Source organism: Narcine bancroftii, chromosome 1, assembly GCF_036971445.1.
Source record: "Narcine bancroftii isolate sNarBan1 chromosome 1, sNarBan1.hap1, whole genome shotgun sequence".
NCBI lineage: Eukaryota > Metazoa > Chordata > Chondrichthyes > Torpediniformes > Narcinidae > Narcine > Narcine bancroftii.
The window spans coordinates 141,307,629-141,324,569 of NC_091469.1; the positions used below are offsets into that span (position 1 = coordinate 141,307,629).

The 16,941-nt window shown below is 43.3% G+C and overlaps 1 protein-coding gene across 2 annotated transcripts in view; it reads left to right on the plus strand.

Annotated features, from left to right (window-relative positions):
- Nucleotides 1-16,941, plus strand: part of vegfc (vascular endothelial growth factor c) — a 198,517-nt gene that overhangs the window by 156,531 nt on the left and 25,045 nt on the right. For both annotated transcript variants that reach the window (XM_069940796.1, XM_069940786.1), the window contains exon 4: nt 1,128-1,279. In XM_069940796.1, coding sequence (XP_069796897.1) covers nt 1,128-1,279 — 152 coding nt within the window. The remainder of the gene's footprint in view (nt 1-1,127; nt 1,280-16,941) is intronic.

Consider the following 16,941-nt stretch of genomic DNA (forward strand, 5'->3'; position numbering starts at 1 on the left):
GAATGATACCAGAAATGAAAGGGCTAGCATATGAGGAACATTTGTCAACTCTTGGACGGTACTTGTCAGAGTACAGAAGGATGAATGGGGGGGACCTCCCAGAGACATTTCAAATGCTGAGAGGCCTGGAGAGAGTAAATGTGGCAAGGTTGTTTCTCATGGTAGGGGAGTCTCGGACAAGAAGGCACAAATTCAAGATAAAATGTCATCAATTTAAAGCAAAGATGCAGGCATTTCTTTAGTCAGAGCTTCTTGAGTCTTCGGAAATTGTTGCCACCTGTGGCTGTGGAAGAGAGGTCATTGGGTGTATTTAAGGCAGAAAATGACAGGCATTTGATTAGTCAGGGCATCAAGGGTTACAGGGAGAAAGCTGGGGAGTGGGCCTGTAGGAGGATGGATCAGCTTATGATAGAATAGCAGAGCAGACTCGATGGGCTGATTGGCCTGCACCCATATCTTGCGATCTTGTTACCAGTTTACGAATAGTGAAGCCACAGAGAGATTTGAACATGTGGAACATTTAAAAAGCTTCCATTCCAAGAACAGAGAGCACAGAGGTGATAACTGAACTCAGCTAGAGAATTTGGGTCCTGGAGCTTCTCAAAGACTCAGGTTTATTAGGATTTTATTTTTATATATTTGTTTTAATTTCAGGCATTCAGCACGGTAACAGGCCCTTCTGGCCCACAAGCCCATGCTGCCCAAATACTCCAATTAATTAAAAAACCCCCCATAGAATTTTGGAGGGCGGGGGAAACTAGAGCACCCAGAGAAAATCCAAACAGGTCACGGGGAGAATGCACAAACTCCTCACAGAGAGCACCAGACTTGAACCTGGGTTGTTAGCGCTGTAATAGCGACATACTAACTGCTACATTAACAGTGCTACCTCATTGTTTGGAGAAATCATAAGTTTTGAACTTATTTTACATGAAAATGCATTATGTACACATTTTAGTACAGGAAGAGAATAATGTATAAATTAATTGTGATAAGTTACAGAGTTCGGAAATAGAATTTGTTGTGCAGAAGTCGTACGAGCAAATGGACTTCACAATCGATATGCTTTACTTTCTTGTACATTTTCCAATTTATTAACTCCTAATTAATTTCCTTTTGTTTACCAGCTATTTGAGATTACCGTACCAATTTCCCAGATTCCAAAACCCATAACAATCAGTGTTGCAAATCACACGAGCTGCCGATGTATGTCAAAGTTGGATTTCTTCAGGCAGGCGCATTCCATTATCAGACGCTCCATATCGATGTCCCACTCAGAGTAAGTACAATCGCCGCTATCTCGAGCTCCGCATCTAACTCCGCATGCCATGTCAGTGCTCACAGCCTGTCCATGTCCGTGGGGTGGGAGGCACGGTGGTGGGGAGGGAACCTCGGGTAATTTGCTCACGACTCTTTAGAGGTAAGCGAAGAGTCAGCAGGTGTTGGAGAAGTAGAGAAAAGCACAGAAATGCTGGGGGATCTCAACAGGTCAACACGGCTGCCACAGAGAACAACAGGCAGTCGGTGTTTCAAGCCTCAAATCTTTCTTGGGAATGCCAGAATTCCAGTATTCACCTGATTAAGAGGTTGTGGGAGGAGGGGAAGGGGGAAATGGCACAGGATTGCAGTGAAAGATGGGATGGGGAAGAAGCAAAAGGTCCCGAGAGGTGATCAGGAAATGGGTCAGAGGGCTGAGAAATATGCTCTCTGATTGGAGGAAAGAAGAGAAGGGATGGGAAACCTTTTGGCATATTTATCAACGGGTAGCTCTCTGCAATTTAGGCACGTGTGTAACATTATCATAACATCAGAAATAAGAGCATGGGAAGGCCTTCAAGCCTGCTCTGCTACTTACCAAAATCAAAGCTGATCTATCTCAGGGTCAATTTTCTGAACTAACACATGATTCTTTGATATCCAGAAATCCATTGATTTCTACCCCCTAATATGTGATGCCACCACCAGACACATCTTCCCTTCTCCTCCCTTCTCCACCTTCTGCAAGGACTGCTCACTCCATGACTCTCTCATTCACTCCTATTCCCACCAATTGCTCCTCAGATACCTACCCCTGTGACCTCAGGAGGTGCTGCACCTGTGCCCACACCTCCTATCTCAACAGTATTCTGGGCACCAAACAGTCCATCCAAGTGGAGTAACTCTTCATTTGTGAATCTGCAGGAGGCATCTACTGCTCACATTGTGGTCATCGGAGAGACTGGACTCAGATGGAGGAACAACACCTCATATTCCATCTGGGCACCTTCCAATGGGATGGTTTTACCATTGACTTCTCTGGTCTCCATTTGACACCTTCCCCACCCCCAACCCATCCATCCTTATGTCTCCTTTAGCTCTGTCCAGTGCCAGTTCCAAGGGGGGGAATCTGCAGTCATTGCCACCCCAAATGAGGTGGTCTCCCCCCATATGATCGTGGCCATCGCTGGCCATCAGACCCGCCCCCCTCCACCCTCTCCCACATCACTAGTGTCTTGGTTGATGCATGCTATCAACTCTCCACCCACCTCCGACCACGTCACTAGAGTGTGTCAAGAGTCAGTAGCGTCTAGTAAAGCTTGATGGAGTAGGTAGGTCCCAGCTAGCAAACCCTCGCCCCCACCCACAACATCAGGTAGCTCCCTACTAGCAACAGTAGGGATCAACAGTCAGGTCCTGGTTTACAAAATCTTTCTCCAAGGAGATTAAAGGCATATTTCCAAATAAGGTCAGACCAATCAGTGTCCCACTTGGTTATATAGATTGAGGTTTTTGATATCGATGTTGAACTTCAGCTGTTTGGACCTCATGGTGATATCACATCTAAATATGGAACTAGCAGCAAACAGATTTGAATAGCCAATCCCCATCACAAACAAATAGCCTGCCAGTCACATATTAAAAATGCCTCTTTGAATATGAGTGTCTGAGAGCGCTGGCATCTGTGATACAGACTTGGTGATTGAATGCCTCGAGACTGGAATGATTCAAAGAAAAGAACATTTAACTGGAAATCAAAGTTCATGTAGGAATAATTGCACTGAAATAAAAGTATTGGCATTAGCCTGCTTTCAAAAATTTATTTATAGCTGCATTAGTGCAGTCATTAAACTACATTCAATGTTTTAAAGTTTTGAACTGGCACCATTTGAAGTACAGTATTTGCAAGTGAGTGACTATTAAGTATTGAAGGTTTCCTTTGTTTCCTCAAGTATAAACCAAACCTTTACTTTCTTTGGCTCGAATCGAAGCCTCTAGCACTGTAGAGGTTATTGTTGGTGCATCAGGCTGAATTAGCAGAGGGCAAGAAACTCCATGTTACTAACATAGGGCAACTTAAATGCAGTGAAACAAGGAAGTCTGCACACATTATGATTGTAGTCAGAATGCAGAGATGCTGGAGGAACTCAGCTGGATTTACAGCGTCCAAAGGAGGTAAAGATATATTACCGATGTTTCAGGCCTGAGCACTTCTTCAAAGTATGAGCAAAAAAACGATGGGCATCAGTGCTAAAGGCTGGGGAAAAGGGAGGAAAGAATGGAATTGGGCGGAAATAGACCAACAAAATAAATGTGATATGATAAAAGGAAAGGTGAGCATTGATTTCTGTTAAAAGAGACAGAGGGAAAATGGAAGAGAATTAGAGGAAAAGAGACATGAGGAAAGATGGATGGAGAAGTGGATGTTCGTGCCATCCATTCACAGGGTGCCCAGTCAGAATCTGAAGTGTTGTTCCTCTAAGTTGCAGTGGTTCCTCCACATTGGAGAGACTGGAGACAGACTGGGAAGTTGTTTTTCTTTATTAGTACCTCGGCTCTGCCCGCCAAAATAGTGAATCTCCCAGTGGCCACCTATTTCAGTTACCCACCCCTTCCCTTGATGACATGTCTGTCCATCGTCTCATGCACTATCAGACTGAGACCACCTGCAAATTGGAGGAACAACACCTCCTACTGGATGTCATTAGCATCATCTTCTCCAGTTTCCATTAGAACCACCCACTATTTTTCCCATGTCTCATTTTCTGTACCTCTGTCTCTCTGTCTCTGTCTATCTGTCCGTCTCTCTCTCTCTCTCTCTCTCTCTCTCTCTCTCTCTCTCTCTCTCTCTCTCTCTCTCTCTCTCTCTCTCTCTCTTTTCCCATTTCCCTGTCTCCTTTCACAGGGCTAAAATTAATTTTCACCTTTCCTCTTCCCTGTTCTCTTATCCCATCCAATTAACGTCTTTTGCCTGTTCATCAGTCCTCCACCCCCACCCCTCCCATTCCTCCTGTTTTATTCCCCCAACCTTTAACACAGACACCTGTCTTTTTTTGCTCATACCTAGAGAAAGGGCTCAGGCTTGAAACATAGATAATATATCTTTACTGCCGAGGGACGCTTGAGTTCGTCCAACATTTCTGTGTTGCATCTCAAATGTATACCCTTGGTATTATAATTTAATATACAGCGTTGCCTGCCAGGAAATCTGATTAGTAAATCTGAATTGTTCAGATCACGCTCTGTGAATTATGTAAAGTAATACTGATGCTGGAGTCGCAGGGTACAATTTTATGGGTCTCCTGGACTTCTGCATGCTGCTAAGACTCATATGTTTACTGATATTGAAATATTTTTTGGCCAAATTTTAATAATCAGCATGATTTATTATGGGCAATGTATTTAAATATTAATAATGTTTTTAGTGAGTTTTTCTGCGTGCAGAAAAAAAATATTGGCAGTGGAAGTCCTTATTTCTGTTAGTGCTACAGGATGCAGGAGAAAGTTGCACAGAAGCTCATAACCTTTGGGATTATTTTGACTTAGTAGCACTTAGGTTGGCTTCTTTGGCTTGGCTTCGCGGACGAAGATTTATGGAGGGGGTAAAAAGTCCACGTCAGCTGCAGGCTCGTTTGTGGCTGACAAGTCCGATGCGGGACAGGCAGACACGATTGCAGCGGTTGCAGGGGAAAATTGGTTGGTTGGGGTTGGGTGTTGGGTTTTTCCTCCTTTGCCTTTTGTCAGTGAGGTGGGCTCTGTGGTCTTCTTCAAAGGAGGTTGCTGCCCGCCAAACTGTGAGGCGCCAAGATGCACGGTTTGAGGCGTTATCAGCCCACTGGCGGTGGTCAATGTAGCAGGCACCAAGAGATTTCTTTAGGCAGTCCTTGTACCTTTTCTTTGGTGCACCTCTGTCACGGTGGCCAGTGGAGAGCTCGCCATATAACACGATCTTGGGAAGGCGATGGTCCTCCATTCTGGAGACGTGACCCATCCAGCGCAGCTGGATCTTCAGCAGCGTCGACTCGATGCTGTCGACCTCTGCCATCTCGAGTACTTCGACGTTAGGGATGTAAGCGCTCCAATGGATGTTGAGGATGGAGCGGAGACAACGCTGGTGGAAGCGTTCTAGGAGCCGTAGGTGGTGCCGGTAGAGGACCCATGATTCGGAGCCGAACAGGAGTGTGGGTATGACAACGGCTCTGTATACGCTTATCTTTGTGAGGTTTTTCAGTTGGTTGTTTTTCCAGACTCTTTTGTGTAGTCTTCCAAAGGCGCTATTTGCCTTGGCGAGTCTGTTGTCTATCTCATTGTCGATCCTTGCATCTGATGAAATGGTGCAGCCAAGATAGGTAAACTGGTTGACCGTTTTGAGTTTTGTGTGCCCGATGGAGATGTGGGGGGGCTGGTAATCATGGTGGGGAGCTGGTTGATGGAGGACCTCAGTTTTCTTCAGGCTGACTTCCAGGCCAAACATTTTGGCAGTTTCCGCAAAGCAGGACGTCAAGCGCTGAAGAGCTGGCTCTGAATGGGCAACTAAAGCGGCATTGCTTAGTTTATGATTAATCAGCTGTCTTTATTTTCCTTTCCATTGACAGTGAAGGTATCAATGTGTTAGTGAAACTGAAAGTATTGTAAGGATTGCCAAGCCAACGTCGACAACTTTACATGAACAAACAAGTTAACAAGTTGCATTTTTTTTTCAAGAGCTTGAAGTCAACATGCAATATCAGTGCCTGCAAAAGGGTGAAAAGGTTGAGAAAGAAAAGATGGCAAACTGAGTATCTCATTAGGCGATCTATTTCAGTGGGAAGAAGCAAAAAGCAGAGTATGATTCAAATCAGTGGTTTTCAAACTGCCCACCCAAACTCACGTTCTACCTTAAGCAATTCCTATGCCATATGTGCTCTGGGATTAGTAAGGGGTTGCTTAAGGTGGTATGTGAGTGGAAAGAAAAAGGTTTGAAAACCACTGCTTTAATCGTACCTAATTGACTTGTTATGTGCATGGTTTCATAACTCCAAAAGAAATGGGCCAGTGACAATTTTTCTCAAGCAAAATATTTCAGTAACAATTGGTTCTAAGAGCAATGATTCTCAACCTTCCTTTCCCACTCACATACTACCTTAAACAATCCCTTACCAATCACAGAGCACATAAGGTGAAATGTGAGTTGGGTAGGGGGGGGGGGGTGGGTATAAAAACCACTGATTTAAATGGAATGAGTCCCATGAATTCAATTGTCAAAAATGATCTGGACATCCTAAAACATGAAACCAAGGTCAAGTACAAGTGATTAAGTAGATGGAGCTATGATGTTCAAAAGTAAAACTCTTGTTCTATCTAAAATCACAGAAATGCTGGAGGAACAGATGATCTCGCAGTCTCCATAGGAGGTAAAAATAGGTAACTGATGTTTCCACTTGAGCCCTCCTTCAAGGTATAAGTAAAAAGCAGACTGGTGTCAGAATCAAAAGAAAGGGCTTGGGAAAAGTACAAATCAACAGATAAAAGACCAATTAGCTAAACAATTAGCTATAAACCTGCTTTATACAGGCAGTGCATCAAAGGTTCCATAGATTGATCTCAAGGAAAGGTTGATCACAATGGGCCTTTATCCTCTAGAGTTTAGAGGAATGAGAACCAATTTGAACCACTGGCTTTGGACAAGAAGGGGAACCATAATAAGGCTATGGGAGCTGTCTTAGCAAACATGCTAGAAAGAACTTACTCAGGACCATAACGCATTTATAATATACCAAGGACTGGCAATGAGAGGTTTTATGGTGTGAGGACCTAAAAGGTCGCTTCCTATTTCTTAGCTTCTGTTAGTTCTCGACTCACTTCTCGGGGAAGGACATAAAACAAGAAAATCTGCAAACACTGATTAGTGTAATACACTAGCATTGAAGAAATTTGGAAGGTCAACCTATTACAGGAGAAGGTCATTAACCTCTTGACCCTGATGCATCAATTAATTTGATAATGCAAGATCAGAGGACATCTGGTGCAGTGCAAAGGCTTTCAGAGTCTGAGAGAAATTGCTAAACCACAATGCAACGTACACTGGCAAGAAAACATGGTTCTAAATCTAAATTAATTCAGATTCTATCCCAGGATGTTAATGTCATATGGTGGTTAAAACTACCTGTAGAATAAGACAAATAAAAATAAATGGCAAATGCAAATATAAGGTGGTTTCATGTAGTAATGTAAAGAAACCCAACAGCTTAGAAGCTATACCTTCAGAAACATTTTTTTTTGTGTGTTTGGAATCTTTAATCTTCTCACATAATAAGAGAGCTTTCCTGATGCTTTAGGTGTACAGTTATCCCCTGCTGTCCAAAACTAGAGTATTCCTATGAAATATTTTTGAGGGTTCCCTGACCCCAAAAAATAACGCATCTAATCATACCAAATTCACCTAACGCAGCGGCTCCCAAACCTTTTCAGACTGTCACTCCCTTGGCTTCCAACACCACCCCTCCCCCCCCAGCACACACACATACAATGAACACACACTTCATCTCTTTCTTCTCCCTCACCCACTCACCGCCTCTCACCTCCAGCCTCTTGTTCCTCAGCTGGCACCACTTGAGGGCCTCTCTCCTGCTGCTGACTCCTTTCGTCCCAGGCCTTTCCTTCCCAAGCCCCATCCACTCTTCCTCCTTCTCCCGTTTGCTCTCAGCTTATTAAAAGGCTGAAACCAAATACAACATGGTGGCCACCGAGGCCAGCTCCTGCAAGACCTCCTTGTCGCCAATTATTTTGCTCACTACCATCACCCTGAGTCTGGCCGCGGCAACTGACAGCCCTTCCGGAGACCATAACTTTTCACTCGCTTTTTTTTTGTAAAAGCAAAATCAGATACTCTCATAGGTCTTTCATATAAGTAACATGGCGTAACGTGAACGTTCAAGAAGTGGGGGATACCTATATTGAGTTTTCCAGTGCACTCCAATGTTAAATCCCCATCTCCATGGTAATCAAAACACTATCAGTCGACAGCATCGAGTCCACGCTGCTGAAGATCCAGCTCCGCTGGGTGGGTCACGTCTCCAGAATGGAGGACCATCGCCTTCCCAAGATCGTGTTATATGGCGAGCTCTCCACTGGCCACCGTGACTGAGGTGCACCAAAGAAAAGGTACAAGGACTGCCTAAAGAAATCTCTTGGTGCCTGCCCCATTGACCACCGCCAGTGGGCTGATATCGCCTCAAACCGTGCATCTTGGCGCCTCACAGTTCGGCGGGCAGCAACCTCCTTTGAAGAAGATTGCAGAGCCCACCTCACTGACAAAAGGCAAAGGAGGATAAACCCAACACCCAACCCCAACCCACCAATTTTCCCCTGCAACCGCTGCAACCGTGTCTGCCTATCCCGCATCGGACTTGTCAGCCACAAACGAGCCTGCAGCTGACGTGGACATTTACCCCCTCCATAAATCTTCGTCCGCGAAGCCAAGCCAAAGAAGACACATTCACACACTGCTTCGATGTTTATTTAAAGCCATTTGCTCCTGATTCAGACATTTAAAATATTTTTTTACAATTTAGGGATAGAGCATGGTGACAGGCCTTTCCGACCCATAAGCCTGCACTGTTCCATTCCATCTATATTACCAATCAACCCTGTGCGTCTTTGGAATGTGGGAGGAAGCTGTAGCAATTAGATGAAATCACCATGGTCACAGGAAGAATGTATAATCTCCTTACAGAGTAGGGGGGATTTGAGCCCTGGTTTGCTGGCACTGCAATTGCATGGCACTAACCGCTATGTTAACCATGCTGCCTCAGAACAGAGAGCAGTACTGTACTGCTTTTTGACGCACGATGTGGTCCCGACTGACGTAAACCTATTCCGCAACAATCAACTTTTGCTTCCCACACAGCACATCATCTTTCATTTATCTTACATCCAAGTGCCTATGTGAATGTCTCCATTGCACGTGCCTCCACCACCATCTTCAGCAGCCAGGCATTCCCGGCAGCAATGCATGTCCCTGACGTCTCCCCGAAACCTTCCTCCTCTCACCTTGTACGAATATCTTTCCAGCATTCAGAAGAAGGGGCTGATTCTCCATTCTTGTTTTCTTGCATCTTGTTTTCAAGTCCCTCCATATTCTCATCATATCAGCTACATCCATCCATGGCACCTCCTCTACCCTACATCCCGCTATAATCTCTCCATTTCCAGCCAAATTTGGTAATTTCACCATTGGGAACACATTTTTAGACTCAAGAAGGTGTAACCCCTGAATTAATTGTATCCAAGGCTGGAAAAATGACACAGTTATTTGCACACCATTGCGTGTTCCTAGCCAGAGCCAAAGCCCTTGGACATCTCTGCTGGATCATTATGGCAATGGATCAAAATGAGTTTGTTTCAGGCTGAGCAGCTAATAATGCATAATAGGGATTCTCACTCCTCACTACTGATTCATCACAGCTCAGTCCAAGAAAGATTTATAAATTTGGCCTTCAACAGAGGAAGAACTACCAAAATTCAATCAGGGTTGTGATTCTCAAACGCTAATTTCCAGGAAATCATGCAAACTAAAACCCCTCTCAATTGGATAATTGCTGTTTAAAGAATTTCCTGCAACAGTGTCAGAAACAGGTCGAACTTTGATCTATTGGTGCCATGCTTGGCCGATTAATTACACTCGCCCAGTTGTTTGAAGAGGGACAAAGCTGATGAATCTGGAGACCTGAACAAGTGCTGTTTGCACAAGAGAATCGAGTAAATTAATTTTCCTGATTCGCTTCTCGATGCCTGCAAAATCATTTATTTAGTATTTCTTTTCATGATCCACATTATTACAAAGCTGTAACATCACCACATTCACTGATCATTTTCTCATGCAATCCAAGAATAGACAGTAGTCGGGTTCTTCACCTCACAGTCAGCACCGAACATTATAGTCAGCTTGAATAATGAAGCTGATTTTTACCCTTCATCCATTATTTATTAAATGCATAAAATGGGTTTCCTTTATGCTATATTTCCATTTTCAGCATTTGGTAGCAAATCTGATGTTACTGCTCTAGATTCCTATTGTTCGTATTCATTCCTAGACGCAAGCATCACAAGAAAGGCCAGCATTTATTCCCCACACTCACATCATCTGCATGAGAAGGTGATTGGAAACCTTCTTAAACCAGCAAAGGTATTGCTGCTGTGCTATGAGATAGAGAGTTCCAGGATTTTTTAATCTCAATAATGAGCATTGAAAGATTAGGGCTATTCACATATCCTCGAGCCTTATCCATCAATGAATATGATCATGGCTGACCTGACTGTAACCACAACTCTGCATCTCTGTCTATCTGTGATAAACTTGCAGATCAACTATCCATCTACATCACCCTTAAAACTTTTCAAAGATCTTTGAAGAAGAAAGTTCCAGTTCTGTCTTAACTATTTTTTAAACCGGGTCCTTAATTCTAGATTTTCTCACATCCATCCTGTCAAGGTCTCTCAGGATCCTCAGTCCCAGGGCCGGATTAATACAGTAGCAAAAGTAGCATATGTTAGAGGCCCTGCATTTTCAAAGACCCCGTGCTAAATACTGGTTAATTAGTCTATTACAATGGTATTGCACTTGTTCTATTAATATAAGTTTTTTATATATATATATGTATATTACTGTTTTTTTAAATGATTATATCACGCCCAATTAAAGGACAGATAATGTTTAAGAGAAAGGTGTGGATGCAAAAGAATCAACAAGTCCATTCCAACGCTCCGAAAGTTTAACTTAAAACTAGTTATCAAAAAATGCGCAATGAGTAAAACCTTCACTCCAGTGATAATCAAATGGCTTTAAGTGTTAAGTGAAAAATGAAAAAAAGAAATTGTTTGGTTTAATTGTTCAAAAGTACACTATTTGGATTTTTAATTTTGCACACTGATTTACGCTAGCCAAGCAACCAGCAGCGCAGTATTGGAATGCAAGAGAAAAATCACGGCATCACAGGGACATGCAATCACTGAGGAATGATCAGACTACAAGAAGAGGTCAAACCAACTTGGGTTCTTTTCTCTGGAGTGTTGGAGGTTCAGAGCTGACCTGATGGAAATTTATATAAATGATGAGAAGCATAGTTAGGATATAAGGCCAGTATCATTTCTTTTATCCCCAGGATAAAAATATCAGATACTGGGGGCATGCATTTAAGATGGGCGAAGGAAAAGGAACAAGATTTTGCAAAAAGGGTAGTAACCCCCTGGAATAATTGCCTGGGGAACTGGTAGAAGCAGATACAATAGTAGTGTTTAAGGGGCTTTTATCTGTGAAATTCACTGCCCATTGAAGCAGTGGAGATGACCTCAGTAAATAGATTTAAGACCAGGTTGGATAGATTTTTACATGGAAGGGGAATTAAGGGATATGTGGAAAAGATAGGTCAGTGGGGATGATTACCCATGATCTTAATGGACCAGATGGTCTTCTCTTGCTCCTATTTCTTATGTTGTTCTGTTTAGAGATAACGGGATATATATGTTATTATGCATTTAAATAAATTTCTCAGTATGCAGTGCACACAGTTGACAGAAACCCGAAGTGGTAGATGATAGGAATCACAGGTGTTGTGACTGGAAGTCGGTTGAAGCAACTCAAGGAAAATAAAATCGGTTCAGTGTTAAACCCACATCTAGTCATTCTTGAAAGAACAAGCATAGCATGGAGTCAGAAGTGTCTGAGTGAGTATGAGAAGACAATAGTTCATAAGCATGGATAAATTAAGTCCTCCCACACTGATGCAGTTCACCGGCAATCGAGCTGATAGTTGGAATGCTTCAAACAATGATTCAACATTTATTTAGAAGCTAGTGGAACAGGGGAGACCAACTATGCACAGGTGTGTTATTGTGTGTGTGTGTGTGTGTGTGTGTGTGTGTGTGTGTGTGTGTGTGTGTGTGTGTGTGTGTGTGTGTGTGTGTGTGTGTGTGTGTGTGCGCGTGCGCGCGTGCGTGTGTGTGTGCGTGTGTGTGTGTGTGTGTGTGTGTGTGTGTATGTGATATACCCAAATCATTATAGTCCAGGCCAAAATCTAGAAAGTTACTTCAAAGTTCAGTCTTTTAAATTCATTGTTGAAGTGAAGGCCTTTGAAAGTTGATGCCCAGATTTAATGTTGAACTGATGGGGAGACTGGAATTGTCGTTGCTACAGACTCACGAATTCTCCTTGCGTTGCCTTTGAAGAAATGTCCATCCACACGTGCTGTTATCACAACACTCCTGGTCCTTTCGTAGGTGAGACTCGAACTGGGTGGCCTCCATGAAGCTTCCAACACCCTGGCACTGGTCTCTCCAAGTGACCTTCACTATTAGTCACAATCAAAATGAAACACTTTGCTTCCCAAAAGACCCTCCTGGCACAGATCAATCCACCGGAAAGGCCCAGTCATTCACAGAGCATACTTTGCTCTGAATTCCGCAAAAATGGCTGGTCATAAGAGTTGCATCAAAAGGCTGTTTTCTCTTCAGCCGTCAGAATGCTTCTCCCTTGCAAAATCACAATGGGGGTGTTTCTACTGAGCCGGGAAAAGAGCAGTGATGCAAGGTAATGCGAGGTGAAGCGTGGTGATGCGCGGTGACACCTCGAATCTGCCCGTACTGTAAACACATCCGGTTGTGGCTGATGTGCGGCGATTCGAGGTGCTCCGGCGTCCTACTTTTGAGGTGGTCGATGCGGGGTGATGCGAAGGACGACCTCGCAGTGGAAACACCGCAGGTGACTCACTGGAAGTCGCGATTTTTCACCCGCGGTTTTCAATTGCTCATCGGACTTCCTGGTCACCTCGCATCGCCCTGCATCACCTCACATTCCTCGCATCACCTCACGTCGCCCTGCATCACCGCGTATTCATCGCTCGCTAGAAACAGTTCGGGTAGTCCTAAAATGTGCGGTGATGCGAGGGACAAAAAATCGCGGTAATGCGGGATGATGCGAGGTGTCCTTAGTATAAACACACACAATGTCTTTGCAATTGTATCGAATCTAGAACAGACTGTGACAAGCCTTCCTTCAGTTCTTCCAATATATTGGATTGTCTCTGCAATGCTGTGTTGTGATGGTGCTTGTGTGAAATGTTAAATGTTAACTGTGACATTCAGTTCCTCCTGTCAGTACTATCCCTTACAGTGATAATCCGATTTTACTAAAACGGGAGCTCGTAATGCAGCTCAAGGAAAATAAAGTTGGCTAAGTATTAAACCTACCTAAACCCGTTCTTCTTGAAAGAACAAGCGTAACGATATGGATCATGGGTAGGAAGAGATTTTGTTTAATTGACATTGTTTTCAGTGCAGATATTGTGGACAGAAGGGCCTGTTTCTTTGCTGTGTTTTGTGTATACACAGATACAGCCCCAGATACTTAGGTTGAATTCAGGTCACTGGAACTATGAAGCAGGCAGCAATAATTTGCTGTGTGACCTAGTCTAATTGACCACACAACTCTGCACCTCCGACATTCCTAGTAATCCTTGGACACATTGACAGTAAGCATTCTATCAGAAGTCATATGTATAGGTTTCTCAAACCTCCATAGTGATTGAGCTCCATGAGCTGGAGGACTGGTGAGAGATGGAAGTTTGGTTGAGGAAGCTTGCAAGTTTGAGTTCCATTGCCTGCTGGGACCATGAATCCTATCACTCTAGAGTTGCATAATGCTGCATTACCCAATTGTATTTTTAGAAAACTGTGCATCCTAACCTAGGGTCTAGATACAGCAGGTTAAGTATTTGGACGGGAACCTATACTAATCGGTTGGAGAAGAGTTCAAATCCCATCATGGTGGTAATGGAGCCTAAGTTCTATTAATAACAGATTATTTTTTTTAAAATCTGTTAAAAAGTATCACAAAACTGCTGCATTATTGTAAAAAGGCATCTTGCATGTCATGGGTGAGAATCAACCATGCTTACCTAATCCAGCCAGTGTGTGTCTCCAGACTGACTCATACCATTAAGTCTTAATTCGCCCTCCCATTGTAGTAACCTAGCAAGCCACTTAGTTCAGGAACAATTGGGGATGGGCTTCAAATGATGGTGAGCCCAGTTGACAAAAAAACTATGATTAGAAACACAATTAATTTGTTTCCTCAGGTGTTTGCTACTTTCTCAAAAAGGAAAACAGCCCTTTGGCTTTTGCCTTCTACCACCACACCAATTTCAGATCCAACTTGCTGAATTGGACCAGTTTCCCATGTGAGAAATTGTCTGTTCTGAATGAAGTCCATGTTGATGATATCAGAAACCTTGTCCTTGTTGATGTATTTGGTCAGCTTCTCAAAAGGTTCAATCAAATTTGTCAGACATATCCACCCCTTTAAAAATGTCATGTTGCCCATCCCTGATCAATCAAGTGCAGAACAATACTGCCCCTCATTTTTTTCCCCAATCATTTCTCAACCACTGGCCTCCAATTACCTAGCTTTTTCCTGTTACATTCTTAACTGGTCCAGTTTTATGATATGAAAATCACCTTCTTCCAATGTAGGACCTATCCTTGTCTTTCTCCATAACAAGCTTAAAATTACAGAGTTAGGATTCCTATCTCCATACTGATCACCTTCTGATACTCCCTCCTTTTGTCCAACTCCCAAGATATTCGACTGAGTGCTACTGGTACCATATAGCCCAGTTCTACATAGTGGTCGATGACTACACTGGCACCCCCACCAGGCTTGCATGATACAGAACGTGGCTAGACACCCAGCAGGATGAAAAACAAGACCTGTCAAAGGGTGGACGAACCCTCTTGCAAACAGATGCTGTGGAGCACAGAAAGGGAATCCCTTGCATCGAAGCTTAGTCTGGCCATTCACTGCAATAGAACTTCCCCCAGCGATCTTGGACCTCACCATGCCACTGGATCCAGGAGGGGATGTCGAGAGGGTGGGTCTGTACCTGTGCAATCCCTGATCACCTAAATCCATTCATGCACATGCTGTTCCTTTCTGAGGAGTAGGGTATCCTCATATCAAACCCCACAAACTGACTGAAGGGGACCATCATCATCCTATAGGATGGATAGCCAGAAGATCTGGTATTGTTCCATCTATAATAGGATTGCCAACACAACTAGATGAGAAAGTTCTCCTGAAAGCACTTCAAGCTTTTGCTGTTCTAAATCTGTCCAGTTAACTTTGGAGAAGCTGCAATAATGATCCTATTATTTTTCTCTGTCTCTGACCGGCCAAAATTTGTTTTTCTCCATCTCCCACTAACTCATACGAAGCTAGTAACAAACCTTCAGCAAAGTGCTTTCCCTCTTTTTATTTCTAAGATCCATCCATCTGACTTCTTTCGCAGGACCTCTAAAAATATCCACCTTCCTCAGTGCAGGAATCAACTCCCTGATTAATTAATCTTGCAAAACCTCCTCCTCTATCTGCTCTGCTGACATCTGCCACATACATTTCTGTTTGAAATGTGATGTCACCTTGAACTCTGCCACTGATCTCTGTGAGATGATACGCTCTCAGGGGACAGGTCTTCCTTCCCACTCCACTGTCTCTGATCTCACTCTCATTTCAGTCCTGAATTGAGACTTAACTCCCAAAACATTTCAATGAGGGGAAACATCATGTCCATATTTAACCTGTCAAGCACTGTTAATATGTTGTATGCTTTTATTGAGCTCATCTCCAATTATTTGATACTTAAGAAACTAAAGACACACTTCTTAATCTTTCCTTGTAACATTTAGGGAGTCAAGCTACTGAACCTTAATAACAATTACACCATTGCAAGCAAATCTTTCCTTTACTGTCAAGACCAAACCTATGCACATTACAGACATGATCTCATCAAAAACTTTATGCAAGTGAAACATGACAAATTTTTACATTTAAATTTAAATGTAGACATACAGCACAGTAACAGGCTCTTTCCACCCAAGAGCCCGTGCCTCCAATTACACCCAATTGACCTACAACCCCCGGTATGTTTTGAAGGGTGGTAGGAAACCAGAGCACCTGGAGGAAATCCACGCAGTGATGGGGAGAGAGTACAAACTCTTTACAGACAGTTCTAACCGTTCCGCCCCAATGTCTGCTCTTGAACTCAAATGTTTTAGAAATAAAGGCCAACAGGCCATTTGATTTCCTGTTCACTTCCAACGATTTGTGGAATCTTGGGTTCTGCTGAGCACCAATTTCACCCTTCTATGTTTTCCATGAAATGGTTGACCTCATATTTTGCCAGCTATTTCTTCTGAAATATACTCACCCTTATTCTTTCTGCATTCTTGAGTGGAAGGATGTGGTGGAGCACATAAACATGAGCTGAGTTCCAGTAGAGGTTGCTGGTAGGTGAGTGATGCGATTGTGGTGAGTTGCGTAATGACTAACAACATTTCTGTCATTGTTGGGAGATGTCATCTAAAGGTGGATCCACTGACTTTTGACCACTTCAGTGCTTGAGTCATGGAGCTGGCATCTTCTCCCCACTCCTTTCAGTGACTAGAGTGCTTCCAGGCATTCAGTGGACATCGAGGATACTTCCTACTTTACAACTCTCCTTTCAAACTCTCCATGCATCATGCAACCATTCTGAAAACCGATGTTATGCAATTCTAAATTGCAAGCATGCAACACACCAACTCTAATGTCACTACTGGTGAGCTTGAACTTCAGCAAAGGGACCATCATTGCAATTATCTAACACCAGTGAA